General features: G+C 38.1%; 2 protein-coding genes across 2 annotated transcripts; both read right to left on the bottom strand.

Moving 5' to 3' along the window:
* Nucleotides 1–133: 133 nt before the first annotated feature.
* LOC148740792 (muscle, skeletal receptor tyrosine-protein kinase-like) lies at nt 134–13,258 on the bottom strand. Its single transcript, XM_088730967.1, has 6 exons — nt 13,143–13,258; nt 5,117–5,296; nt 4,656–4,988; nt 3,260–3,571; nt 2,241–2,546; nt 134–1,403 (listed from the first exon to the last, which is right to left on the bottom strand). Exons 2-6 carry the CDS (start codon nt 5,235–5,237, stop codon nt 1,066–1,068), a joined length of 1,410 nt encoding a protein of 469 aa, XP_088587093.1. The 5' UTR covers nt 5,238–5,296; nt 13,143–13,258; the 3' UTR covers nt 134–1,065.
* An 8,957-nt stretch (nt 13,259–22,215) lies between these two features.
* On the bottom strand, nt 22,216–25,821 carry LOC148740791 (protein sax-3-like). Its single transcript, XM_088738435.1, has 5 exons — nt 25,622–25,821; nt 25,110–25,421; nt 24,443–24,745; nt 23,189–23,328; nt 22,216–22,615 (listed from the first exon to the last, which is right to left on the bottom strand). Exons 1-5 carry the CDS (start codon nt 25,701–25,703, stop codon nt 22,445–22,447), a joined length of 1,008 nt encoding a protein of 335 aa, XP_088594561.1. The 5' UTR covers nt 25,704–25,821; the 3' UTR covers nt 22,216–22,444.
* Nucleotides 25,822–27,280: the final 1,459 nt, after the last annotated feature.

Genomic DNA, 27,280 nt, shown 5'->3' with positions numbered 1-27,280 from the left:
TAGAAACTACATGGCCTACAACCTTCATCGCAGGGATTTCAAATGTTTAAAAAAAAGAAAACAGGCCCATGTGGAATCCAATTCGGTAGGCGATCAATTAATGATAACCAATACAACCTCCGGGAAACAAAAATGTGTTCAGATCACCGAAAGAGGGGTTGTAATTTCAGCCTTTTCAACATTACAGTTTTAGACAAATACACTGAAAACCTCTAGAAACAGCTTTCTATATTTTGGTAAATTCCCCGCTCTGGATGGTATGCCTACTTTAATCAATTCTGTGTTCAGCGGATTAATTTTATTAAACGTGATGTGATTGGGTGATGGACTTTTCGATCTTGAGTGTCCGATTTCAACCAACTGTGGGCTCACAATACTACAGAATCGTGAAAGCCAAGGCAGTCCATCCACCAGTCTTATTTAAGGAAACGGCTTGTGTAACCAGGACAGTTTCGGGTGTCACCTAAGTCACACTTGAACGTTCTATTTTAAGTTCATGTTTGATCATAATTCAAGAATCTAAGTAATAGTTTTTCCCGTAATTGAAGACAGCAGGAAGATGTGGGAAGAACGACTTAACAGGGCATTGTAGAGCAAAAAGACCTGGTGTTTAGAGGTTGGACTCGTATTTGAGTCGCAGGAGTTGGACAGCGTAAGTCAGTTATTTTTTAGGGCTTTTTTCGTTTTCCATTCTCATCTGTTCGGTCATTATGTTTATGTAGAACTTAATATTTTTAAAATCTTTAGTTCTTTTCCACCGCGTGTCATGTGATTACGTGTGATTTCAAGAAATCTGAAGTAACTGTCTAGGCGTGACATTTTGGTTTAAACGGTGTTCCCTAGATTGCCTTTCAATCGCAGTCGAGAACGCGACGTAGGGTGGGAAATCTTATTGTGAAAACTAATTTCGACCTAAACGCATGAAGAATATCGAGGCGAGGCAATCCAAACGTGTAATCAAGTTAAAAATCAGTAGGTTATCTAACAAAACTGAAAAAAATTTCAAATTGCTTCCGCACTGTGTTTTGAGTGCAAATTTATGCGTTTAATTATACGGCCTGCATTTCAACACGAATTGTTCCCTTGATTTGATAACTTGCCTTCCTTTAACTGTAAAGAAGCCACATTTGACGTCTTCTCTCCTGCACTGTTATTTACAAAGCATTGATATGTGCCTGCATCTTCCTTCGTCGCTTCTGTTATCAGGAGCATGCTGCGGTATTTTGTGTCACTTGAAACAAGAATGGTTTTGAACCTTGGATTGGTTTTTGTAACATTTGGATCATTGTTCTTAATCCATGTAATGTTTGGCTTGGGAAGACCAGTGGCAGTGCAACTGAAAACTAAGTCGGAACCAACAGAATAAGTTTGACTTCTTGGATGTTCGACTATCTCTGGCTTTCCTGAAATTAAAGGAGAAGAAAAAAGTAAAAATATTATCGGAAAGGTAAGAAAAAATGAATACTAAGTTGAGAGGATATTTCCGAAGGGTAATTAAGGTAAGAAGAGTTAATGTGACCCCGTTCTTTTAAATGTACTCATCATAATTCTTGTTTCCATGAGAATATAGTAGCATTAACCACTAATTATTATATAGCTGGTAGCGCCCGTAGGCGAGATGAAGCGAATCCAGTGCTCTGATTTGCTACCTGAGCGGGCAAGGTGGGCCCATCTTGCCCACTTGGGACTGCCCACGTAAGAGAAAAATTGCGAGGAGCAGACTTTCAAAGTTCGTAACTTTTAAACAATGTCGGCAACGAAGTCGCAAAAAGCGACAAAAGACAGTCAAAACAAACCGAGCCTCTTAGGTCTGCTGTGCTAATAACACGGTTGGTTTTCTTTCCGAGCTCTCGAAATAAACAAGTCATTTTCTATTCTTATTAAAGCGAAATATTTTTGCTATATAATAAATGCTTTATTCACCAAGCTTGTTCGGTTAGGATGGCTGGATATTAGCCTCGTTCTTTTTCTGCGTTTTTATGGACCTCGACTTCGTCCTGGTCCATAAAAACGCAAAAAGGAACTCACGATCGGCCAAAATCCAGCCATGTTGACCTCACGTTTGGTCAGTAAAGCGTGAAGAATGAGCCAAATGAAATCGCTTTTCTAAAAGTCATGCCCTTCTCTTTGGGACTTTTTAAAATAGTTTTCTTTGTCCTTTATTAATATTTATGAATGAAGATAGCCTCAAGGCACAAACTGAAGTGAGTATCTACTTTCATTTATTACATAAATCTGACCTAAATTACTTGGGATTAGGAAAACAACTCCTGATTCTTTTCTACCGACGCTGTTACTTGCAATGCACTGATATTTTCCATAATCTTCCTTCCTTACTCTTGTTAATAAGAGCAGGCTGCGAATTTTGTTGCCGTCCTGAATGACACTTGTTCTGGGATTCGACTGTAAAGAATATGAAGCATTGTCCTTTATCCAATGAATAGTTGGCCTGGGAAGACCCTTAACAGTGCAGCTAAATGTAGCATTGGAACCAAAAGAGGCACTTTGGTTCTTTGGACCTTCAACAATCTCGGGTATTTGGGCATCTGCAAATTAATACCGATACAATTATTTCCTTGCATTTGGCGCTGGGAATTGTCTTTTTGCGACCGTTCTTTAAGATGTAGGGAGCCTAAACCGCCTCCCGGTTAGCTCAATGGATAAAGCGCTGGACTGTTGTGCGGGAGGTCGAGGGTTCGAGCCCTGGCCGGACCAACACTCAGGGTCTTAAAATAATTGAGAAGAATTTGCTGCCTTTCTATAACATCAAGAAATGGTTAGATATTCTAGTCTTCTCGGATAGGGACGAATAAATGGAGGTTCCGTCTCCTGCAGGGTTGGGGTAGGAGACGTTAATTTCCCATACACGAGATTACTGTGTGATGGATGTCCTCCCCTGGGTGGGATGGGTGGGTTTACAGAGGGCCATGAGTTAGAAAAATCTTTACTAGGTTAATCATGTATTTACCCTCTTGAAATAAAGAACATTGTATTGTATTGCATAAACCCCGTGTGACATCCAAAAGAACCAGTTCCCAGGAGACCACTCTTTATGTGGAATCTTGATGACGAGAATACTGAGGAAGAGCAGGAACCTGATAATACTAAGATGAAAATTAGAAAATTCTAACCGGAGCTAACAACCTACTTAGGGACACCATTAATATAGGTGCTGTTTAGCACGTAAATGAAAGACTTGTTTGGTTTTCAACTTGAAGGTGATAAGGAAAGCAAACCCTAGTACATGTGCATGTCTCACCTGATCCTTTCGGAGTTAAGGAAGCTGAAAGTGATACAGATTTACCAACGCTGTTTTTCGCCTCACATTGATATTTGCCAAAATCTTCCTTCTTCACCCCGGTAATTAACAACTGCCTTTGTATACTTTTGTCGCCCAGTGAATTGTTAATGAGCTTCACCCTTGGGTTGGATTTTAAGGCAAATGAATCATTGTCCTTTATCCATGAGATGCTTGGATTAGGAAGACCGGTGGCGGTGCAGTTGAAAGTTACATTGGCCCCTATATCAGCACTTTGGTTTCTAGGAACTTCCACTAATTCTGGCGCATTGCCTGAAGAAATAATTCACATTACGATAAGCATCTCCTCTTAATATCAAGATAATCTAATTCGAAGCTAATTCAATCGCAATAAGAGAGTGACAGTGGAAAAAGAATATATTTTAATCATCATCCCACACTTTTGTGTCACACGAGAAAGATGAATTGCATAGGAGGGTGCTCAGAGGGAACTATTTCAGGGCCATTCTCCCCTGCATGAGTGTGTGTCCGTGTTTTCTTTTTAACATTACTATTAGTTTATTTTGTATCACAGTGATGGTTTATTTTGTATAACGAAATAATTCTTTTCGCACCTACCGAAGAATATGTAGGTTTTTTTTTTTTTTTTTTTCTGCTACAGATTCCCATCGTTTTGCTAAGAATCAGTTCATCATAACAGTTAATAACAGAGTGCATCATTCCAGGTAAATTAAATTGCTCCTAATTCAAATTTAATTGTTATCTGCGTGAAAAAATTTGTTTGTATTTCATTTCGATTCCTTTTAACCAATTGTCACATAACACTTTGCAAAATTTTATTTTAGCAGTGAATCGTATATTGGACTTGCCTGTTGTAACGAAGTATCCAGAAATAGAGAGAACAATCTAGAACACTGAATTACCACATCGCTATTTTATAAGCTGTGCTAGAAACTTTTTCTTATTCCGCAACCCAATGATTCTGTTGATTTATTTTAAGGATATCTTTCCAGAGGCATCTAGAATGTTCTTACTGCTAAGAATTGTGTTTTAAGAAATAGGTATGACTCAATCGACTACTATGTATAAGGCTCCAGAACGTAAGACTTAGTTAAGGTTTTCAGAAGTTTAAGATACCACTGTCAAGTTATGTCGCAGACCAATAGTGTTTTAAGTGGAAAAGAAGAGTCCTCTCTTGGCTTCGTGGCACCCATCCATACATTTCAGGAGTTTCTTAGATGTTGATCATTTCAGGCTACTTATTCCTGAGTTTTGCCAAAGAAACTAGTAATAATATGTTAGCGCAGCGAAACCCAACACACGGCACCCACCTTTGCAATAAAGAATATGGGATGTCTATTGTCATATAAAGGTATGATGAGTCTGGTTTGCTTACCTTGGATCTCTATTTCAAATGCTTTCCTCGTGCAGTGTTTTAGGTAACCATTGCCCGCTTGGCAAGTGTAACGGCCAAATTTGTCAACTGTCAAATTTTTAAGCACTAAAGGGCAGCTTAATTTAAGTTTATGAGCATGTATGTTTGAGGGCTGTTGGCATTTTGCTCCAACTTGTCTACCCTGTGGATCGTACCACTCGACATAATCGACCCATCTATCCAGATATACTGAGTCTATCCTTCTGGGCTCCGCTGTACAAGTAAGGGTTAAAGAGGCACCAATGGGTAAACTGTTGTTCTCTGAACTTGAAGAGATGTCGACAACGGGTCGAACTGTGCAGGAGAGAAAACTCGTGGGTTAAAAAAGAAATAATGAATAAATGAATGGATGGATTTAGATTAAAACAGTTAGTTGTAAAAAGATTGAGATACTCTTCAAACCACGATGTTTCACCACTTACTTTTTATATTGGAATTACATGTTTCGCCTCTGACAAAGGGAAGACTCCACAAAACGCCAGTAAGAGTCAATAGTAATATACATTGTGCCACTTCTCCTAACCAAGAGTCGCGCATCATCATGGAATGTAAACTTGAAAACTATGTTTTGATGCTTCCTAAAGCCTGTTTAATGGGATTGCCTATTGGAAAAAACCGGAATGAAAATCAGCAAAGAAAAAGTTTCACCTGACCGTAAAGGACCTGACACCCTAAGAAAATGTTTTCTTTAAATCTATCTGAAGGCTTACCAAAAGGAATGTGTATAGAACTATGGATGATTAGGATTTTCAGTGAATTCAATAATCTGTTACAAAGTGATATGTCAGTTGTTTGCAAAGCAAGCTTAGTTTTGGCGGGCGAATGCTCAGTACCATTTAAGTGAAAATTTTAGCCGTCATCTTTGATTTTTGCAGCAGCGGAAGGCTGAGAAGAGAAAGAAATTTGTACCAAGGGGTAAGCAACAGTCAAAAAGCGGAACAAACAAAGGAGAGGGTGGGCAGTTACCTTTCCCACTTCCTCCCCTCTCTAAAACGTCAATTATACTAGATGGCCGGTCGAGGACATACATGTCCAATACACCCAAACCGTTGCGATTCGTCTACGGTCGTTAACGAATCGTAACACCGGATGTGAAATCGTACATTAACATACCGGAAGTCAAGAGGCGTAAGCAATATGTGAGATTACCATGGTATGCCGGAAGTCGAATTGTCCGTTAACACACCGGAGGTGGCACGTGAGAAATGAGTGAAGATAAGTGACATGGTACGAGAACATGACAACATGAACCTTTCACATTCTCAAAGCGTGAAACGACCGGAAGTCTATCGTCAGAATATCATAAACTATACAGTGTAGCAAATGTTGACGATTCGACACCATTCGACTCGAATCGAACGACTCGTCACAGCAAATGACCACCCGTCATACCGGATGTCGATTTGCAGAAGACGAGATGGATCTCCCACGTTTTTAAAGCGTGAAGCGACCGGAAGTCTATTGTCAGAATTTTCTGAACCCTACAGTGTAGAAAATGTTGACGCTTCGACACAATTCGACTCGAATCGAACGAGTCGTCACAGCAAATGACGACCCGTCACACCGGATGTCGATTTACAGAAGAAGGCAACATTCATTTGAGCGTTGACGATTCCAACGGGTCTACTAGACGCGTTTTCAGCGAAATCGATATCGATTCGCAAAAAAAAAAAAAACAAAAACAAAAACAAAAACAAAAAAAAAACCCTTCACTTCCTTACATTACATAGAGCGTTAAATTGGGGTATTCAATTTATTCGAATCTACACGGGTCGACTCCACTCGTTTTTTCTTGAGTTTGAAATTTATTCGCAGAAGAACACAATACTTTGACGATTCACGATGGTGAACCACCCCATTTGCACGGGTCGAATCGAGTCGTCAGCAGGAAAGTTGAACAACCCTCAAAACCTATTTTAAATCCTTACATGTTTTGAACAATTCATTAATCGTTTTAAAAAGACTAGAATAACCAAATGATTTCAAATACAAGGAAATGTTACGCTTTGAAAAACCTTGTGACTCAGTATCTGCCCAAGCTGCAACATCTTCTAACCCTCCTTTACAGGTACTTGCAGAATATTTTCTAAGTGTCTTGCAAATCGACATCTGGTATGACGGGTAGTCATTTATCGTGACGAGTCGTTCGATTCGATCGAATTGTGTCGATTCAACAACATCTCACCTCCCCCTCCCCCCCTTCACAGATATTTGCGGAATTTTTTCTGTCTTGCAAATCGACATCCAGTATGACGGGTCGTCATTTACTGTGACTAGGTCGTTTAATTGGACAACATCTTCACCCCCCTTCACAGATACTTGCGGAATTTTTTCCAAGTATCTTGCAAATCGACACCCAGTATGACGGGTCGTCATTTGTTGTGACGATTCGTTCGATTCGTATCGATTGGACAACATCTTCAAGCCCCTATCGTAGACACTCGCGGAATATCTTGTAAGTCTCTTGCAAATTGACTTCCGGTATGCGTTTTCATGTCCTAAGAGATGGTTTCTCAGACCTCCGGTATTTACAAACGATGCGCAAGTATTAGCACAAGATATTCCTGTCGTTGATATTGATCCTGAGTCTTATTTAGAACACTCTACTCATTCGTTTTCTTTACAAATTCCGAGCGTTGATATTGTGTCTAACATTTTGTCGAAAATTGACGAAAAGAAAGCCACTGGTCTTGATATAATTCCGAGTAAATTATTGAAAATAGCTGCCTATATCATCGCACCCTCTCTTACCTCAATCTTCTCTAAGTCTATCCTCATGGGGATATATCCAAATGATTGGAAAACGGCCAAAGTGACTCCTCTCTTCAAAAAGGGTATTAAATCGGATCCTAACAACTATAGACCAATATCTGTAATCCCTATAATTTCCAAAGTTTTTGAAAGAATTGTTTACAATCAACTTTTTCGTTATCTAGATGATAACAAATTGCTATTGGGTTGCCAATCAGGGTTCCGTTCTCTACATAGTACGCTTACGGCTTTGCTTGAGGCAACAAATTCTTGGTCGGTAAATATCGACAGTGGTCTCTTAAACGGTGTTGTCTTTGTTGACCTTACTAAGGCATTCGACACCATTCATCATGAAATAATCTTGCGCAAGATGTCATACTTGGGTGTCGATCTAGCAGCTATTAAGTGGTTCTCGTCGTACTTGACTGGCCGAACTCAGAGATGTGGTGTCGGTGGCAAACTACCATCTGCCCGTACCCTCAGTTGCGGCGTGCCGCAAGGTAGCATATTGGGTCCTTTGCTATTTTTAATATACATTAATGATTTTCCCAACTCCCTGCGGGGCGCTGCAACAAGAGAGTCGACAAGACCAAATCTTTGGGTCTTACTATAAATGCCCAACTCTCTTGGGGTAGCGACGTTGAAGAGATTTGCAAGAAAGTCTCCTCAGCTATAGACGCCCTAATACGTGTACGGCCCCTTATATCAAAAGAAACTGCAATTCAAATAAATAACGCTTTGATTATGCCTCATTTTGATTACTGCAGCCCTGTCTGGGACTGTTTAAGTGGCTACTTAAGCGATAAGCTCCAAAAATTACAGAATCGAGCAGCCAGAATTATTACTAAATTACCCTTTGATAAGAGTTTAAACCACCTTCTCTCCACCCTCGATTGGGAGAGGCTATCTCTTCGACGAAAGAAACAAAAAGCCCTAATGATGTACAAAATTATAAACAACCTTGCTCCCCAATATCTACAAAGTCTTTTCTCTCAGCGTCACTCTGTGTACGACATAAGAAACTCTGAGGGGAGGTTGGCCTTGTCCAAACCAAACACCAATTATTTGAAACGAAGCTTTTCTTACAGCGGGACCATATTATGGAATAAATTGCCCAAAAACTTAAAAAGTGCTTCATCCATTAACCATTTTAGGCGAAATCTTAACGTAGTCGATATATAGGATTCCCACACGGCAATCATGTAAAGCAGTTAATTAATGTTAGTTTTTATTATGTAACTGATAATTTTCCGTGTTTAAATTAAGATTTAAAAAAGAAACTAAATAAAACGCCTCGTTGCCGCAAATCGACTTCCGGTTTGACGATTCGTCAACTGCCTTTTACGATTCGCAGCGGTTGGGTGTATTGGACAACCCTAGCTCCTCGAGGAAACGATCGCAATCGCTCTAATAAGACGCCTGCACCTAAGGCTTATCTATTACTAGCACCCAAACCTCGATGAAGTCGAAGACAACTGAATATCGAAAATACTTTGTGGTTGAGTATTGAACGATTGAGACGAACATGTTTTTCCTTTGAGAAAGATGTTACCCTTTACCCTTATTAACACGTTGTTTGCTGTTATGACTTGATATGGCTTAAGGTTTTTCAAATTAAGTCTCATTCTTGTATAAATTCCCAAGTCTCTTGAGGTTTAGCCGGCTCACAAGGAGTGTCCTGATTTCGGAAGTTATAACCATTTCAGTTTCAACCAGTTTAAACCAGTTTTAACCAGTTTTAACCTTGAGATGAGAGATGTTGGAGCGAACTCGATTTATTTGATGGGATGAACAAGTTGAGGTGAGAGCGAACTTGCAGGGAGTGAGGTTGCACTTCTATTTTGTTGTTTTTCGTTATTTTTCTTCTTTGAAAATTGACTTTGATGAAATTGGACGACCGTACCAGGTACCAATTGAATTTGTATCCCGTAGCCTAACATTAAATCAGTGTACAGTTAAATGAATTGTAAATAAAGCGAAAGAAATGCAATTTTTTTATCGCTTGAAATAATAGCTCACATCAGTTTTACACGTTCCTTTTGGTTCGATGATAACCTTTATAAATATTCTTTCTGTCCATCCCTAATTTGAAATCTGACAAATTTCAGTCCCGGTTTTGTTTTCGAACACTTGATATCTATAAGTAACATCTTAAGTTAAAATTTAGAGTAAAAGGTCATTGGCGAAGAAAAAAAGTATACTTTTTTGACTGCCTATATATCAAGAAAATATAAACTGTTTACATGTTCTTGCTATATATACAAGAAATTTAGAAGAATAAAAGAGCATATTGTGACATTGTGTGATAAAGAATGAATCTGCCTCCACCCTACTTGTGACGTATAGAAAAGTATACTCTGAAGGGTGAAGGAAACTTTAAGGTGGATATGTAAAGGCCATCTTCAGCTCGAACAAAAAGTCAAACTCGTCTGGATTCAATAGCTAGCAAAAAGTGAAAAATGATTAAAAAAGGGAAAAAACATTGGGTCTTACTTTGCAATTGGTGCCAGCTCGTTCAAAAATGCGATAAAGCAGCCATAGTGGAAGCTATAGCATCCGGGTAGACTGGACAATCTACCGCAGATTACTACACCTTTGTTGCGAATCGCCTTTATATTTCACAGCTACGTGGGCAATGCCACTTAGGCGTATCTATCTTTTTCGAGTACGTGTTAAACTGAAAAGCAACCTGTTTTGAACAGGCGTGAAAGGAAATTTAAAACTTCCTTAAATTTCAAGTCTCCGAAGGAGTGAAGACGTTTTCCCGTCTGGTGCTAACTTAACTTCAACAAATATTAATCACTTTCTGACCCACACACAAGACTAATGGCGCGCATTAGGGGATATCACTATTGCTAATGAAGGGGCCAGTCTTGGCTTCTAAAGTAATTTTCTCCATGTTTAACTGAACCACTCACTCAAGGACAAATTTTAATGAACCAAAATTTGCACTTTCTATGATGAAAATGCTCGTGACTCTTGTTGTGAAATTCTTATCACTTCCTTTAGAGGGCTAACGCTCGAAACGTCAGCTTTGAAACTCTTTTAAAGGCGGCCAATTTATATCAGCAACATAGCTGATAAAACCCAATTACCAATGTTTTATTAGAAATTACTTCTCTCGGGGTCCAGTGATAGGGAGCTTTAGCAACGACGACGACGACGGCAACGAAAACGTCGTGTCGAAATCTAACTTTTGGTTTTTGTAACTCTTTCGAGGTTATTCCGATGTGTTTCACTTGGAAAATGCTGGCGAACTATTCAGGGACTATATCACTACGGCGTTAAAGTAAGGAGAAAGAAAGAAAAATTAACCTTCATGCGCTCACGTTCTGGAGAAAACCTAAAGTTTGGTTATTTCACGTTGTTGTTTTGCCGACGACGGCAAAGAAATGTACCAAAATGTTAAACGCACGTGCAGGGCGATTGTTTTTGCTCATTATGCCTATTGTTTGCTGCCGTTCTCGTTGCCGTCGCCGTCGTCAATGCTAAAGCTCCCTAATATCTAGCAGGACGAAAAGTCTGAGTGCACCATTAGTAGCAGTCAACGAGATTCATATTTCAGGTTCAAATTCAGAATTAAAAAAATTATGTTCAAAACAGAATTAGCCTTATGTGGAGAGACATTCTGCCTGAAGGCTCAGGGCTTTATATATCAGTCAAAATTCTAGATTGAGTGGCTATCTTTAATCTCAAAACGTTTCAATAGCCTCTTGCAGCCCTGTTTGAAGAAGACTGATTTCTATTCAATAGGTCGTATGTTATTTTCACTAGAAGCAGGAACCTATGGGTGGTTATATTTTTGCCATCCCTAGCTACTTCCCTCTAAGGTTAACGTCACTGTGATTAATATCAAGAAACAGGAAAAGGATAAAATCTTACTTTGGTGATGACTCGTTCAAAGAAGACAGGAAGTGATGAGCCAACCGGTTGCTGAAGGATAGCGGATGGACTGGCTAGCTGACCTGAAACCTTTAAGTGACTTACGTTGACGCAAAGCAATTTTAAGTGCTACGTGCTCCATGAAATACCCCCACGCGAGTTTCTCCAAGCATTATTCATCACTAGCACGCAAGAATTGCGTGTTTTGATTTGGATTCAATTAAATCGTGGGGAAGCAAATCATTCAGAGAGCATAACGCCGATAACTATCCTGCCATCAAGTTAAATTGCATGTTTTTTTATGAATAAATTTTAAGATCAGTTGAGGAGTTATCTTTATCACATAGCTTAATTATATGCGACGTTTGATTGATTCTTGACTTTGATCGTAGCGTGTGATCTACACTGACTGCTTTAAGCATCACCAGCTCCAGTGAAAATGTACAGGAAGTGACATTTCGCTGTTTTGTACATTAACCTACTACTTAAGGCCTTATCCCTTTTAAAAGGGTTCCTCTGGACAGATTTAAACACAAACTTTATCCTTACTGTCATGTCAACCGTCAATTGAAGACGATGTATTTGGCGCGCTTTTAAAACCGGACACATCTTAAAGCTTTGGCTGAGCGTTTTAGCGTTGACAAAAAAAGCGAAGAGGAAGCTTTTCAAACACACTGACATATTTGCATAAGACGTTTTCCAGAAGGGAAGGCAAATTTTTATTTAACTAAATAGGCCGTTGCTATGCTCATACAATGTTAGCATCTTCAACCATGGCAATTTCGACAAAGAACATATTATGTGCCAGTTATCAATCAATCAATTTTAACGTTTGTCAATCTGAAGCTGCCGTCAAGATACCAATCACCTAATGAATTATTCAAAATATATCAGGCAAAATTAGCGAAGCACAATTCAAAACAAGAAAACTAGGAAAGCTGGCGTTTGCCAGAGCTTGTCCAAACGTTATTGTGTTGATCTAAGATCTGGAAAGATTTTATGCGAATTTGTCACCGTGATCACCAATAGCAGTAAATTCAGGAAATTATAAAATTAAAAAAAAAAAAATGTAGTGCCTTCTTTTAGCAGTGCTTGATTATAAATGTAATCTTTTCTACCTTGGGTTTATCTACTTGGTATACCTCGACAAGGTTGTAAAGTAAATATCTTTATGTAATTTTCGCCATCTTTCAGTATACGAAAAGGTTTATCTTGCCATTTCATTTTCGCCATCGATGCATGCATAGAGCAGTGATTAAGAATATTACGTTTTACAGTTAAAAGTATATAAATATTTTTGGTAAGTAGCCGAATCACGATGAATGTTTTTTCTAGAAGTGATGACTGTAGCAGACTTGAAAACAGAGATTCAAGTAATATCTGTGACAAAGGACTTTTAGAAAGGGGGCAATTTCATTTCTCTTTTCGCGAAAGATCGAAAAGTAGATTCGCAAGGGAGACAAGACGTAGACTCTCCCTTTCAAAATCTTTGTTGCAGCAATAAAATGGAAAGTGACAGCAGCAATATTTGGACCGCGAATTAGTAAGTGCTACCAACGCTGGCATGTGACAGGGGATAAAAATTTCGTCGACTTCAACGTTGTGCGACAGAGAGAAAATAAGAAAGCAATAAATTGAGATGAGAAAACAACGAAAGTTATAGGAAAAAAACCACTGAAAGAAAACACAATTATAATTATACATGACAAATTTAACAAAGAATAATGTTAAGGACAGGACTGCGCGTTGGAAATTCAAGCTGACAGGGTTATCATAACAACTAGAAAAGAATATAAAAGACATTTATAACCTTACTTTGTTGACGACGAGTTGGAAAGAATAGTCAATGAGCCATGATTTAGCAGCAGTCTTCAGCTGATTCTGCTACAACGTTTTAGATATCTTACATATACTTATACCTTATAATATCTTATCACATACCTCCAAACATTCTGGAAGCATAAAAAACAACTGTTTATCAATGAGAACTAACAATAAAACAAAGACACCTTTGACGTAAATAGACATAGAGGGCCACTGTTTGACCTACGCCTACTTAAAAACAACGTAATTATCGCACTTCGTGAATTACATTTGAGCTAAAGACTTTCCTTATGACAGTTTTTCACCTTGTTCCAGCAAAGTCTTTTGAATTCCTAAATTTCTCTTTTTGCCACTGTTAATTATATTGATAGTGATAAAGAAGTGTAACGGAAACTGGACTGTCTCATCGATTTATGAAATGTTATTCATAAAGAAGAAAAGGCCATGCTTGAATACACAATCAGACTCCATACGCCCAAAACTATTTATTTAAATTTTATTTAAATAATCACTTTTTGCATGCATACTTTACGCTTTATCGCCTTACACGGTATATATTAAATTGTCAAAATTTTATTCTCTTTTCACTTAAAAATGATGACATGGCGTCATCGAAACGTAGTGTAAAACTTCTTTCGCTTATTTTTATCATTAGATATTGAAGATGTACGGAAATTATCAACCAAGATCGCTGTGCGACTCAGAAAAAAACACCTTCCCAATTCACTTTACATAGATTAAGACGCGTTTTAAGAATAGAAGTTCCGTTGAAAACATCGACTCGAAGATTCTAAATGACGTAATGAGGAAAAGGTAGGGGTCATTTTCTATTTACGTTTCTAAAATAAGAACGCGCGAAAATGAAAGTGATAAATCAGATACAATGAGATATGTAAATATATGGCTTGTTAGCTCAATTGGTAGAGGGCTGCACTAGTATCGCAGAGGTCAGTGGTTCGAATCCCGTACAGGCCTGATTTTTTTCAGGTCTGATTTTCGCTTTTACTTAAATAGCGCTATCTACTGCGAGGATCGTGTATCATATGTAAATAATAATATAATAATCATAATAAAAAAGTGGGTTTCATTGAAAATGCTTGCGTGTAAAACTAATAGAGCTGTTTGGGAAATTAAAGTAGCAGTTGTAGTAACAAGTACAAGCAAACGTACCAAGGACAAGTAATGGAGATCTACAATCGATTAATATCAATAAAGACTCAATTAAAGATGAATTGTAAATGAACCAATCATGTTGGACAGTCTCAAATACAAACAAGTCACAATTTCTTCGATTTCCACTCCCTTTATAAACATCACGATTATATTAGCTTAAGTCAGGCGTTATTCTGTCATGAGAGATAACTTGTTAATAAAACTGCAAGTATATAAAAAGAACAAATGTTTTCCTATTTTAATTTGGATATATCAACAAAGTTGAAATGGTAAATTGGCCACCGTAACGATGACAAAAGTTGACGTTTCGAGCGTTACGGACACCCGTTCTTAATAGCACAGAAAATCAGAAAGGTGGAATGGCGAAAAATCAGTCTAGAAAAGTAAATTTTCAACGAAGCGAATGATTTCCAAAATGAAAAGGCACCGCACGTCGGCGCAAAGTGAGTGTGAATATTTTCACAACTCAATAGTTACGTGTATCGCTTCATGCTAATAACACTTAAAAATCCAACCAGTCTTCAGACTCGCCGGAAAATTATCTTACAGAACTAATCTCTTGCTTTGTCTGGAAAACTATCGCTGTTTTTGACAATTCTGAAGGCGAGGGCGACTGACGAACCACTATCGCACTTCGTAACGACGGCCAGCTAAAGTCAGCAAACAGCACAAAACTCCAAACAAAATGACTCCCCTCTACCGCTATTCGTTAAGAAGTGGTTTTAGTATTAAAAAGGCATTCAAAAGATCAACCATAATAAACAAGGAGAAGTATCATGGATATTTTGCGACTTAAAACCATGCAAAAGGCCGATGTTTTCATCGAACTCAGTCCACAAACACATGGAAGCGCTTGGCAGCCTAATGTTGATGACCACTGACCACTGTGACGTCACCAAAACGTATTTCCGCGGTGTTTGTAGCGTGTATTTAGCTGAAAAGTAGCTGTAGAGCATACCACGCTTATTGAAAGGCATCAGAAATAAGACTCTCCATCGACAATTCTTTCTCAGTCATCTGCAATCTCTCTTCTCGCAAATTCACTTCTCTAACCTCTCTTCTCCGACTCTAAATGACCGTCGTATGCTACGGAATTTACCATATATATCGAACAGAATTTTCGGAGAGAGTTGACTAGAGTTGATTAATAAGTGTAAGTAAGAGGCCCTTTGACTTACTGCGAATTCTATAGTGCCACTATTGGCAAAGAGGATTGGGCACGCTGGCCAACTGACTATGGAAGACTGAATATTTTGCTGTCACAACAGTAGCCAGTACCTTCGTCTCATCCCATGACAAAACATTCCCAAAACGGACGAAATCACCCGAAACCACGTTCGAAACTCAACGAGTGAGAGCGTTTTACTGACCTTACGAGTAAAATGTTCAAACTTTGGAATAAACAACAGCCAAAAAGATCTTGGAAGCGGAACAGAATTATGGAAAATCAACGAAAACACTTGGAGTAACCAAAAAGGAAAAAGTAAAGAAAAGAGCGAATGAATATCCGTTCTATATTTAGAATATGAGCATTCCAGACAGATAAAGAAACGAAAGCCATTGACTTGATAATGCTTACCGGTGGTCCTCTCAGATATGTACACGACATCACCATGTGTATAACTATCAAATTATTTGAAGGATGTGGAAATAAAATGGAAAGCTTTTTTTCTTATCTTTAGTGATACTAGCACTAGTATAAATGCTAAATCAATGGTCTTAAAATTCTCTTCGAAATTACTTAGTGGGGTTCTCAAAACCAAACGCGATATACAGGGTTATCATCTAATTTAAGCCTGGCAACTAAGATCTTCCGGATCCAAGCCACTATCTATATTCCCCCTAGCCAAGCTAATAATGACCCCCATCTTGTATGTCCCAAGACTCCTTTCTATCATTAAATTCCTTCACTTAGTTTTTTTTGTGGAAGAAAATCCGATGAGGAAATTATCGAAATTAAACACTTTGTGCTCTGTATTAAACAGCTGCAGGGTGTAACAATATTTCGATGAATCTGTTTAGGATTGTGCTATTATGATCTGCAGCCCTTTGATTAACTCTTGTATAATCTGTTTATGATTTCTGCAATTGTTCCGATCAAATGGAAATTATTCATGTCATATCTTTATTTAAATGCGTGTCATATCTATTTTCACTGATCATAGACCTATTTCCGTAGTTCAGGCTGTTTCATTTCATTAATCTTGCAAGGAGTCATTCATAATCGCCTTTTAGACTATTTAAAAAGCCCGAGAAACTTTGCGATAATTTATTTGGGTTTTTCAAACATCACTCCAACGAATACATTCTAATTCCACTTATAACATCTTATCTTTTGTTATGAATATCGAATTTACTATGTGGATGTTTATCGATTAATCTAAAATCTAGACACTGTTAATTAATCAAGAAATTTTGTTGGATAACTTAATGTATTATGCCCTTAGCCCTTCCTTTGTACGCTTTATCATTTAAGAATTTGGTCATGCTTAGTGTGCGTTTATCGAGTTATGGATGCACGCGGAAAGTTTGGTGCGCCTCGAGCTACTCTATCTTTTTGAGAGCTCTCCAAATTTCCCGCGTGCATCCATAATTCGTTATACGCACAGCTAATAGCATGAACAGATTCTTTTATAACAGAGCGACAACAAGGATCTGTGCGAGGAATCTTTTCTATTGCGATAGAGTGCAAAACTCGCACAACGCACGAAAAAGTAAACAAACGTCCTTATTGGCTGGCCAAAAGCAGGCCACATTTAACCTTTGGTTTAAGCGAGTGCATTTGATCCAGTTAATCGACAACTGTGAATAAAAAGCTCAAAACAAATGGCCGGGAAAAATGGAGAAAATCAAAGCTAAATGAAGTCAAGTATCACTATAGAATGTTTTAAAACTCAACGGTCCAACAAATTTGTGAAACGTGCAACGTGCGAGTTTTTTTCGGCTTTCTTTTTTCTGCTTGTTAGATCAGGACCTAAAAAGTCAATGCCGATAGAAAAATTGGGCAGTTCTTAGCTAGTTTCTTCCACATTTTAAAGGAAAGGAAAACTGCACAGCAACTTAACAGGACGGAAACTCTGCAGCCAAGTAAAAAAAAAAAAAGAAAACAAAACAAAAAAAGCTCACGTCATCTTCTTTACGCACGGGCGTGCGTAAATAAAGATGTTGTTCATTGTGGCTCAATAGGACTTAGATAGGGCAAACACGTGCGCTATATTATAAAGCTTAGTTTATCCTTATCGTGTATATTGTGTTTTGCAGAAGGTGCCCCGTGTGTCTGCTTGCTTGTTCTTTGTGCATTTTTATGTATTTTTTGTCACTGTTATTATAACTATTATTATTATAGGTATTATCATTTTCCTTTTTAGTCGATCAGTTTTATTTATTATTATTATGATAGTTTACACCTTTACTGTATGATTAATGGTAGTTGAGAATTTTAAAGTAATAGTGACAATTTGACTATAAGATAGACCGTGGCCACTAAGCATTTGAAAAAAACGGCTCCAACCCTAAGCAAAGCCAGATGAAATATGGTTGAGGGGGAAATTTCCACATGTGTCGTGCGATAAATATTTAAAAAGAGATTTTTCTTACTATATAGTGATAAGAAAAATAATATGTTCGTTGTTCTGGGTGGTTTAAGAATGATACCCTACCCGTACAGTTGTTTTGTATCGTTCGGTCAAATAGTCAAATAGCGCTGCCGGCATTTAAAATCAAGATGAGGAAGAAAAGCGGCAATGTAGTAGAATGGTTTGTGCTTGTTGTACTTAACCATTGACTGTAACGTTGCTTTGGCTGGGGAATAGGGTCCACCAACACAATTTGTCTCTGAGCAAAGTGTCGCAGCTATTTAAAGTAACTCGTTGCTCTCGCAACGGAATATAATAGATAAACATTTATTGCTCAAAAGAGATGCTGACGTTATTGCATTGACGCATCTCGCTCTAGATATATATAGGATAAGCTGGGCAAAGGGCTCTAACGACAAACACGACTAATCCGTTTGCCTGGGAACCCAAGTTACTGAGCCAAAGGCCGTTTGGGTGGGCAAATGAATAAATGATAACGTCATCATCTTTATAAAGTACCAATATTTGATAAATCGAATTTATGGCGAATTCATAACTGATATTATAGCATAAATTCGCGCTCTGATTGGTCAAGGATCAAGCGACAAACCCCACTCTCCATCAGTGTACCTGCTGATAAACCGGAAAACACGAGAAAAGTTTGTAAACCACGAGGCGCAGATGTTTGGCCGATCAGAGCGCACGTTGTGTCTAAGTTATGTCATAAAAGCCTGTGAACCCAAATAAAACTGAAATATTTTCCCCTCCCGTCGAATAGCGCCACACCAGGCGAATTCCCAGATTTTTGATTTGTTAGAAGCGTTTGTAGAGGAAATGATGAGGAAGCTTTAAACGCAACAAATATTCTTCTAACTTTATCAAAACCTAAAATTTCAAATGCACTTTAACTAACTGGTTGCTCCATAGCTTAATTTTTTGCTACACGATTAAAGTGAAAGAACTTCAAAAACTCTCGACTGGAATCCCCAAACTTCTCGCCGAGAAGGAAAAGATGGCATTTTACCCTTCAAGAAAATTCTAGCAACAAACTAACTGGATTTTTATTAACATATTTGTTCAGAATCGTATTTACACAATACACTCAGCCAAATTACAAAGACTCTAAAAAAAAAAAGTCACAAGTTTGGCTAATTTGCAATGATCCATAATACTCTCATATTACACCAGCTTCGACCTCTTTGCATTTGCTTTAATTTTAAATAATGTATGTTAAATATTCAGTGATCCCTCCGCAGGGATGCCTACTTCCTAACGCGTATTCATGAGCATAACTGAACAAGAGGAGTTAGTACTTTGTCTTTCGCCCTGATTACAAGATTATGATTAATATTCACGGACAGTTTCCTATCCGGTGTAAGTTGTGATCTGCCGATGGTTAATCTAATTCTACTGATCTTGTCGCTGCCTTTTAGCGAATCTCTACCCATAAAAATAGCAAAATAATTTTTGCCCTCACTCGACTTCTTATGCTCGAATAAAGCAAATAAAGCAAAAAAAGCATGCCGGACAGTAATCTCGAAAACATTGAGATTCTATTTCGTCAGTCAATACCCTCTGAGCTTTCTTTTGTTTTGTTTTTGTTGTTGTTTTTGTTGTTGTCTTTTTTGTTCTCTAGGAGGTGTGTGTATGCATGTATGTATGTATGTATGTATGTATGTATGTATGTATGTGGAGGTGTACGTATGTATGTATGTATGTAGGTATGTACTCGCGATCGAGTCCTAGCTTATAATTACGAAGTGTATTAATATAGTTGGAAAACTTTGCGTGGTAGTTGCGCGGTAGTTTTACGAGACAACTGAAGTCATTGATAGAATGCTCTAGAAAATTTGATAAACAACACAGAGTTGTAGAATTTCTTTCGCATCTCCTGGTTTTCTAAAAACCGTTTCAGAAACTTTAAGAGTCAAGTACGTTTATTGTACTCCATAACCGACAGTTTTTGACGTGATCCGGCTATTCGAGCATTACATCATAGTAAAAATTGTGAAGACAATTTGGTTGTACGTTTCCACCCAACAAGCAGGTAACTGGAGAGTAGGAGTTCTGGCTCGAGGCGTAGCCGTATGCAGATCTGGCAACGCAAGTGTTCTCCAAACTCCTAAATTTAGTACCTATTATCATGCTCTCGATGAACACACTACTGAAGCAAAATCTAATTTTTACCAAGCAACGAATCGCAGTAGCTTACTTGTTCTATAAAGAGAAGTTTCCTTTGTTACAATCGACGGACGAAGTGTCTTTAGCGAGCACCAATATTTATCAAACTAGTAAATTATAGGAATGTATTAGCATCCTTCAGATGTAAAAAAGGATTTCAAGCGATCTTTGAATTTGTTTAAGAATTCAGTTTTTCTTATTGTAAAGGCAGAGAGTTCCATGTGTTGAAGACGTGTACAGGCAGGGAGACCGAGAGCAGTAATTGAGAAGTGTAATTTGTAGTCGGGATCTATTAACTTGTTTAGCCTTTCAACTCCCATGAGTGACTAGCACGAAATTTCTCCTACATTATCAATACGATATCAAGCAGACAAATGAAGGGGTTAAAGAAAATTCCATACAATGGAAATTCTTGTTCAGTGAGCAATTACCAGATTATTGCAACTAATATCATAAAAATTGTACCAGAGTCAGTAACAAGAGTTAACCGATTAGATCTTGGGAGTGAAATGACTAGCTGTTTAGTTGTTGTTCATTAATGCCCTAGAAAGGCGATTCTGAGACTACGCGCCGCTTACGCTACTTGCGCATGTACATGTTCATGCAAGTCTACAAGATTGTAATTACGGTACACCTGGAGTTAGTGCTCATAATGGGGAAATCGTGGATTTATGTGTAAAGTAGTGCATGTAGTGCTCAAAATCATGGTGAGCATAGCAGAAAATGAATTGTTTATTCAAAACTGATGAAGAGTTTAGATTTGCCCGCTACTCCGATTTGGATGTGTTAATATTGTTTACCCCGTGTGAATCGATAAAAGTTTTCCTGACCCAGGCTAATGTATTTTTTATTTAATGCGATAGTTTCAACTTCTTTGGTTCAAAGTAGGTTTTTTATTTACATTAGTTTGAGTTACTTCAAAGCAACAAATGTACAACAAGAAACAACAACAACAAAAGATACAAACAAAGAAAACGCAAAATAGAAAAAGACAGAGGAATGAGGGAAAGAGATGGAAGGGATGGAAGGGGTGAAAAGAATCGACAGGAGCCGGCATTCCTGTACAATCATCTATATTGACTTTATGGCGGTTGGTAGATATTCGAAAAACACGGAAATACTAAAGAGACCTTTCAGACATTTCAGCGAGCGATTGTGCTCTTGTACAGCAATTTGCATTTATTGATATTCGATATTTCTGTAGAAGATAATGCGATGTTGTGATGTTGTTTACTGAATAGTTAATACTCCATGACACTTGTTCAAGGCGTACTTGTCCCTTATGGAACGAAAATGATTTTTTTGCCGCATTTGTACTACTTTCTAAACAAGTTTTAGCTTTGATTGTTATACCCTGCATTGAGGTGTATCTCGTGTGTTAATCTAATTTTCTTTAGGGTGAGGTAGCTCCAGGTGCATTATTAATACATCATTAAGCATTCTATCCGTTGATTCGTTGTGGGGTACAGAGCAAACTGGGCTTGTGTAAGTAAAGCCTTAAGAGACCGTTGAGCGCCGTTCTGCACTGGCGCATGTAAGAAGTGTCATCCTTTTTAGTAGTAAAGTCACACACCCTTCTGTACCTTACTTTGTCTAGACAGCTCGCAGCACGACGGAAGTACCCGACTGTTTAGGAATTCCTTAAAGCATCGCCTAAGCCATTTTCATTTAAGTTCAGACAGACCGGCAAGCCAACAAATGTAGCTGAAACTTTACTCGAGTTTGATTACAATGGTCTAGATTTTATAATATATCACTAGATTTTATATCGTTTCAACCACCTTATCTGACTTGTAGACAACGATTGGACTTCCAAGGAAATGTCGGCAACTTGTAGCAACAACAGATCGAGACTAACTAAGCATACGAGAAGAATGTTTCTTTTGTCAGGCGATCAGGAACATATCGGAAACACATCAAATCTGCAGTAATTACAACGAACAAGGCATGCTTAGATATGATATCTGAATGATAAAACAGCTCTTTCCTGGCATTAGTTTCTTCATTGTCACCTACATCAGTCTTGGAGTCAGAGGCCTACATACATACATTCATACATACATACATACATACATACATACATACATACATACATACATACATACATACATACATACATACATACCGAGCCCACATACCGATACTCATATATTTTAACTCAAAAGATAACGCAGATTTACAATCTGGCTCATTTGGACATGAGGACAGCAAGCAAACGAATTTACATGAATTCATTCAAGTCCAGAAACAAAAGAAAACGAACTTCAATAAGGAAAGGCAAAAGAAAAAAAAAAACCGAAAATAGAAATAGAAAAAAGAAATGGAAAATTCCGTGTGTGTTATTAGAAATAGTCGCCCGGACGATCACAGTTCCTCCAAACCGTTATTCATTGGGAACAGAAGCAACTTTTCTTCGACCTTTCCCACGCTCTTGGTTCCAAGTGACGGGGCCTCTACAGCATCCTGAGTAAAGAAGACTTTTTCGCATTTGCCGTTGCTCATATGGACCCTCGCGACTTTCTTTTGCCCTTCCAGCTGCGGTTTATCAAAGGAAAAAAAAATTGTGACGAGTAACCCAAGAGGGGTGTTTGTGCATTGTTTGATTATTTGTTGTTGTCTATCTTCCTCAAATCCTGTTTTTTTTTTATTTTTATTTACGGCCAAGAGCGCTCCAGTAGTTTTCAAAGTAAAAGGGAAGCGAATGAGTGATGGATAAAATAGTTCTTTTTTTTTTTTTTTTTTTTTTTTTTTTTTTTTTTTTAAGTTTTAGAGAACTGTAAACAACTACATACACCTCAAAGAAGCATACTTGGGTGCCAGGCACACTTAGGCGTTTTCAAACGTGTCCTTTTTGTCTCAAACTAAGTGAAGCAAACTATTTTCACCCATAGTAGCGCTTTCTTTTTTATCTCAATTGTCCACGCTACTCCGTTCTCATTGAAAAAGTATCCCTATTGAACCGTGTTCGTCTGTCGTCCACGATAAGACGTCAAAAATGTAAATGAAAGCAACAGTACATATACGATTTTCGACGTTTTCAAGAGCCTCCGTTTCCATTTGTCCATTCCATAAAAAGGAAAAAGAAAAAAAAATAGAAAGAACGTTTACCTTTTTACCACGTTTACAACGCATGTACCACCAAAGCCCCAAAACACCATTGATAAGCACAGTTATCACAGCACAAGATACTGCGACTGCTATCGCCATGTAAATGGTTGAGCTTTCTTGTAGTCTTACTGGTGTAATTGCTGTAAGATACAATTCAAACGAAGTTAGAAACTAAATGGCCTACAACCTTCATGACAGTGATTTAAAATGCTAAAAAACAGAACCATGTAAAGTCCAATTCGATCAATTAATTACAACTGCTACAGCTTCCAGGAAAACCAAAATGTATTCAGATCGCTGAAAGAGGGCCTTGTAGTTTCGGTCTTCTAATGCTTAACCATTACAGTTTTTGAAAAATACACACCTAAAAGCTCTAGAAATGATAGCTTTTCACATTGTGGTAAATTCCCTGCTTGGAATGCCATGCCATGGCTATGGTCAATCTAATCAATTATGTGATTATTGGATTTATCTAGTTATATGTTATGTGATTGGGTGATGGACTGTTCCATCACGAGTGTTCGATTTCAACCAAATGTCCGCTGACAACACTACCGAATCGTAAAAGTTAAGGCAGTCCCTTCATCAATCATACTTGAACAAAATGTAATGGTTGTTACCACCACTTGTGTAACCAGTACAGTTGAGAGTAACACCCGAGTCACGCTCGAACGTTCTACTTTGAGTTGATGTTTTAACGCTGGGTATTAATATGCACATAATTGTAGATAGCACGGGAAGAACGATTTAACAGAATATATTGTATGGCAAAGATACCTCGTATTTTGAGTCGTACGAGTTGAATAGCATAATTCAGTTATTTCCAATGGTATTTTCGTTTTCTTTTTCAGTCTGTTTGATCATTATATTTATGTAAAACTTAATTTTTCATCTTAAGTTTCTTTCCATCACGTGTGAACTGTTCAAGCGTGGCAGTTTGATTTTAATGGCGTTCCCTCGATAGTTTCCCTCCAGTCGAAGTCGAGACCGCGACGTAGGGTGGGAAATATTATTGCGAAAGTCAATTGTAACTTGCACGCATGAAGAATATTGAGGTAAGGCAATCCAAACGTGTAATCAATTGTTAAATCTGTAGCTAGTCTAACAAAACGAAGTTTGAAAATGTTTACGCATTGTTTTGTCAGTGCACATTCATGCGTTTTGATTATACGGTCTGCATTTCAATTTTGATGACTTCGATAAATTTTTTTTCAGGAAAGAATACGATTTGTTCCCTTAATTTTAATAACTCGCCTTCCTTTATGTGTAAAGAAGCCACATTTGACGTCCTCTCTCCCGCACTGTTATTTACAAAGCATTGATATGTGCCTGCATCTTCCTTCGTCGCCTCTGTTATCAGCAGCACGCTGTGGGATTTTGTGTCATCTAAATCAAGAATGGTTCTTAACCTTGGATTGGTTTTTGTAACATTTGGATCATTGTTCTTAATCCACGTAATGTTTGGCTGTGGAAGACCCGTGGCGGTGCAGCTGAAAACTAGGTCGGAACCAATAGAATAAGTTTGGTTTTTTGGATGTTCGACTATCTCTGGCTTTTCTGTGATTATAAAATAAAAAAACACAAATATTATTGCAAAGGTGAGAATAAATTAATATTATGTTGAGAGGGGATTTCTCAAGGTAATTAAGATAAGAGGAGTAAATGTGACACTGTTTCTTTTAAATGTACTCAAGGCGTTCAACCTAAGTTATCATCATAATTTTTGCTTCCATGGGAATATAAAAGCAAAACGCACTATAAAATGAGCCAAATGAAGTTGCTTTATTTGGAAAATCGTGCCCTTTTCATTGGAATTTCTTGAAATAGCTTTTTTTTTGCGAATATTCACTTGTATGAATGAAGTTAGCCAAAGGCACAAGCTAAAGCGAGTATCTACATTCATTTATTATATAAATCTCACCTAAATTCCTTGGGATTAGAAAAACTACTCCTGATTCTTTTCTCCCAGCGCTGTTCTTTGCAATGCACTGATATATTCCATAATCTTCTCTCTGTACTCCTGTTATTAAGAGCAGGCTACGAATGTCGTTAGAGTTGCGTTCCTGAATGACACTTGCTCTGGGGTTGGACTGTAAAGGGTATGAAGCATTGTCCTTTATCCAATAAATGGTTGGCCTCGGAAGGCCCTTAACAGTGCAGCTAAATGTAGCATTGGAACCAATCGAGGCCCTTTGGTTCTTTGGACCTTCGACAATCTCAGGTTTTTGGACATCTGCAAATACACATCCAAGCAACTATTTGAGTTTATGTGACGCGATGATTTATAGATAGGGATGAAAAAGAAGAAGAGGAAAAAGCTTATGATGAAGAAAGAGGTGTAGAAGACTTTCGCAATTTTGATCTCAAAAGTAAGTCCTAGGAGCAACCCTCGTCAAGATCCTTATTTTCCCTGTTATTTAAAAAGCATCTAACCTATGTTTAAGACAACCACTCCTGATTGAGTTCTTCCAAAGCTGTTGTTTGCAATGCACTGGTATTTTCCATAATCTTCCATCTCTACGCCTATAATCAACAGCTGGCTGCGATTCGTTCGGCCGTCTTGAAGAACTCGTGCTCTGGGGTTGGTTCGTAAAATGTGTGAAGTATTGACCTTTATCCAATGGATAGTTGGCCCAGGAAGACCCTTGGCAGTGCAGCTAAAAGTAACATTGGAGCCGATCAGGACACTTTGATTCCTTGGACCTTCAAGAATCTCAGGTCTATGGACATCTGCAAATTAATATCGATCTATTTATTTGGATGCATGTGGTGCAGTGATTTCTTTCTTTGAGCAGTGCGTTTCAATTGCTGTCAGCCAATAGTCACAGGAAGGAGCTTTGCAGAATTTCCTTTAGCAATGAAATACATATTGGAATTGCGTGTCCATAAATTCCAGGAGTTTCTTAAATGCTGATTATTTGGCGCTCCCTTTTCCTTAATTAAACAACTCACCAAAAAAACCAAACCAAACCAAAACAAAACAAAACAAAACAAAACAATCTTCTATCGCAGCGAAACACAGCATCTACCTTTGTATTAAAGAAAACGGGATGTCTATTTTTATGTAAAATTCTGATAAGCCTGGTTTGCTTACCTGGTATCCTTATTTCAAATGAACTCCTTGTGCAGTGTTTTGCATAACCATTTCCCGCTTGGCAAGTGTAAGATCCAAAGTTTTCAAGTGTCAAATTTGTAAGCACCATTAGACAGCTTAACTTAAGTTTATAAGCATGTATGTTTGAGGGCTGTAGGCATTTAGCTCCAACGTGTCTACCCTGTGGATCGTACCACTCGATATAATCAACCCATCTATCCATATATCCTGAGTCTATCTTCCTGGGCTCCGCTGTACAAGTCAGGGTTATGGAGGCACCAATGTGTAATTTGTTGTTTTCTGGACTTGAAGATATATCGACAACGGGTCTAACTGTGCAAGAGAGAAAACTCGTGGATCAAAAACAAATGCTTAAATCAAGAAATAGATTAAGCACTCTATCTTTTTAAAAAAAGATAGAGATGCTCATTACTTACTTCTTAAGTTGGAATTACACGTTTCGCCTCTGACCAAAGGAAGACTCCATAAAACGCCGGTAAGAGTCAATAATAATATGCACTTTGCCACTTCTCCTAACCAAGAGTCTGGAGTCATCATGAAACGTTAAACAGTGTCAGTGTCGTGGTGGTTCCTAGAGCCGGTAAAAGGGATTGCCCATTGAAAAAAAAACAGTATGAAAATCAGCAAAGGAAAGGTTTTACTTGATCGGAAAGGATCTGACACACTAACAAAATGTTTTCTATCTCAAGGCGTATCAAAAGGATTTTGTATGGAACTACGGATAATAACAACTTCCAATGATGTTATATTTAATCTGCTATAAAGAGACATCTTTCAGTAGCCAACAAAACAGGTGTAATTTTGGCGGGCCAATGCTCAGTACTATTAACGTAAAGGTTATAACGCCATCTTTGATTTTTAAAGCAGCGGAAGGCTGGGAAGAGAAGTAAATTTGTACAAAACGGGTAAGCGACAGTCAAAAATAAGGAAAAAGGAGTGGGTGGGCAATTACCCCACCACCCCCCCCCCCCTCTCCA

The sequence above is a fragment of the Stylophora pistillata genome, chromosome 1, assembly GCF_964205215.1.
Source record: "Stylophora pistillata chromosome 1, jaStyPist1.2, whole genome shotgun sequence".
Classification (NCBI taxonomy): Eukaryota; Metazoa; Cnidaria; class Anthozoa; order Scleractinia; family Pocilloporidae; genus Stylophora; species Stylophora pistillata.
The sequence above is the reverse complement of the archived record's forward strand: the minus strand, read 5'-3'. Positions and strand labels throughout refer to the sequence as shown.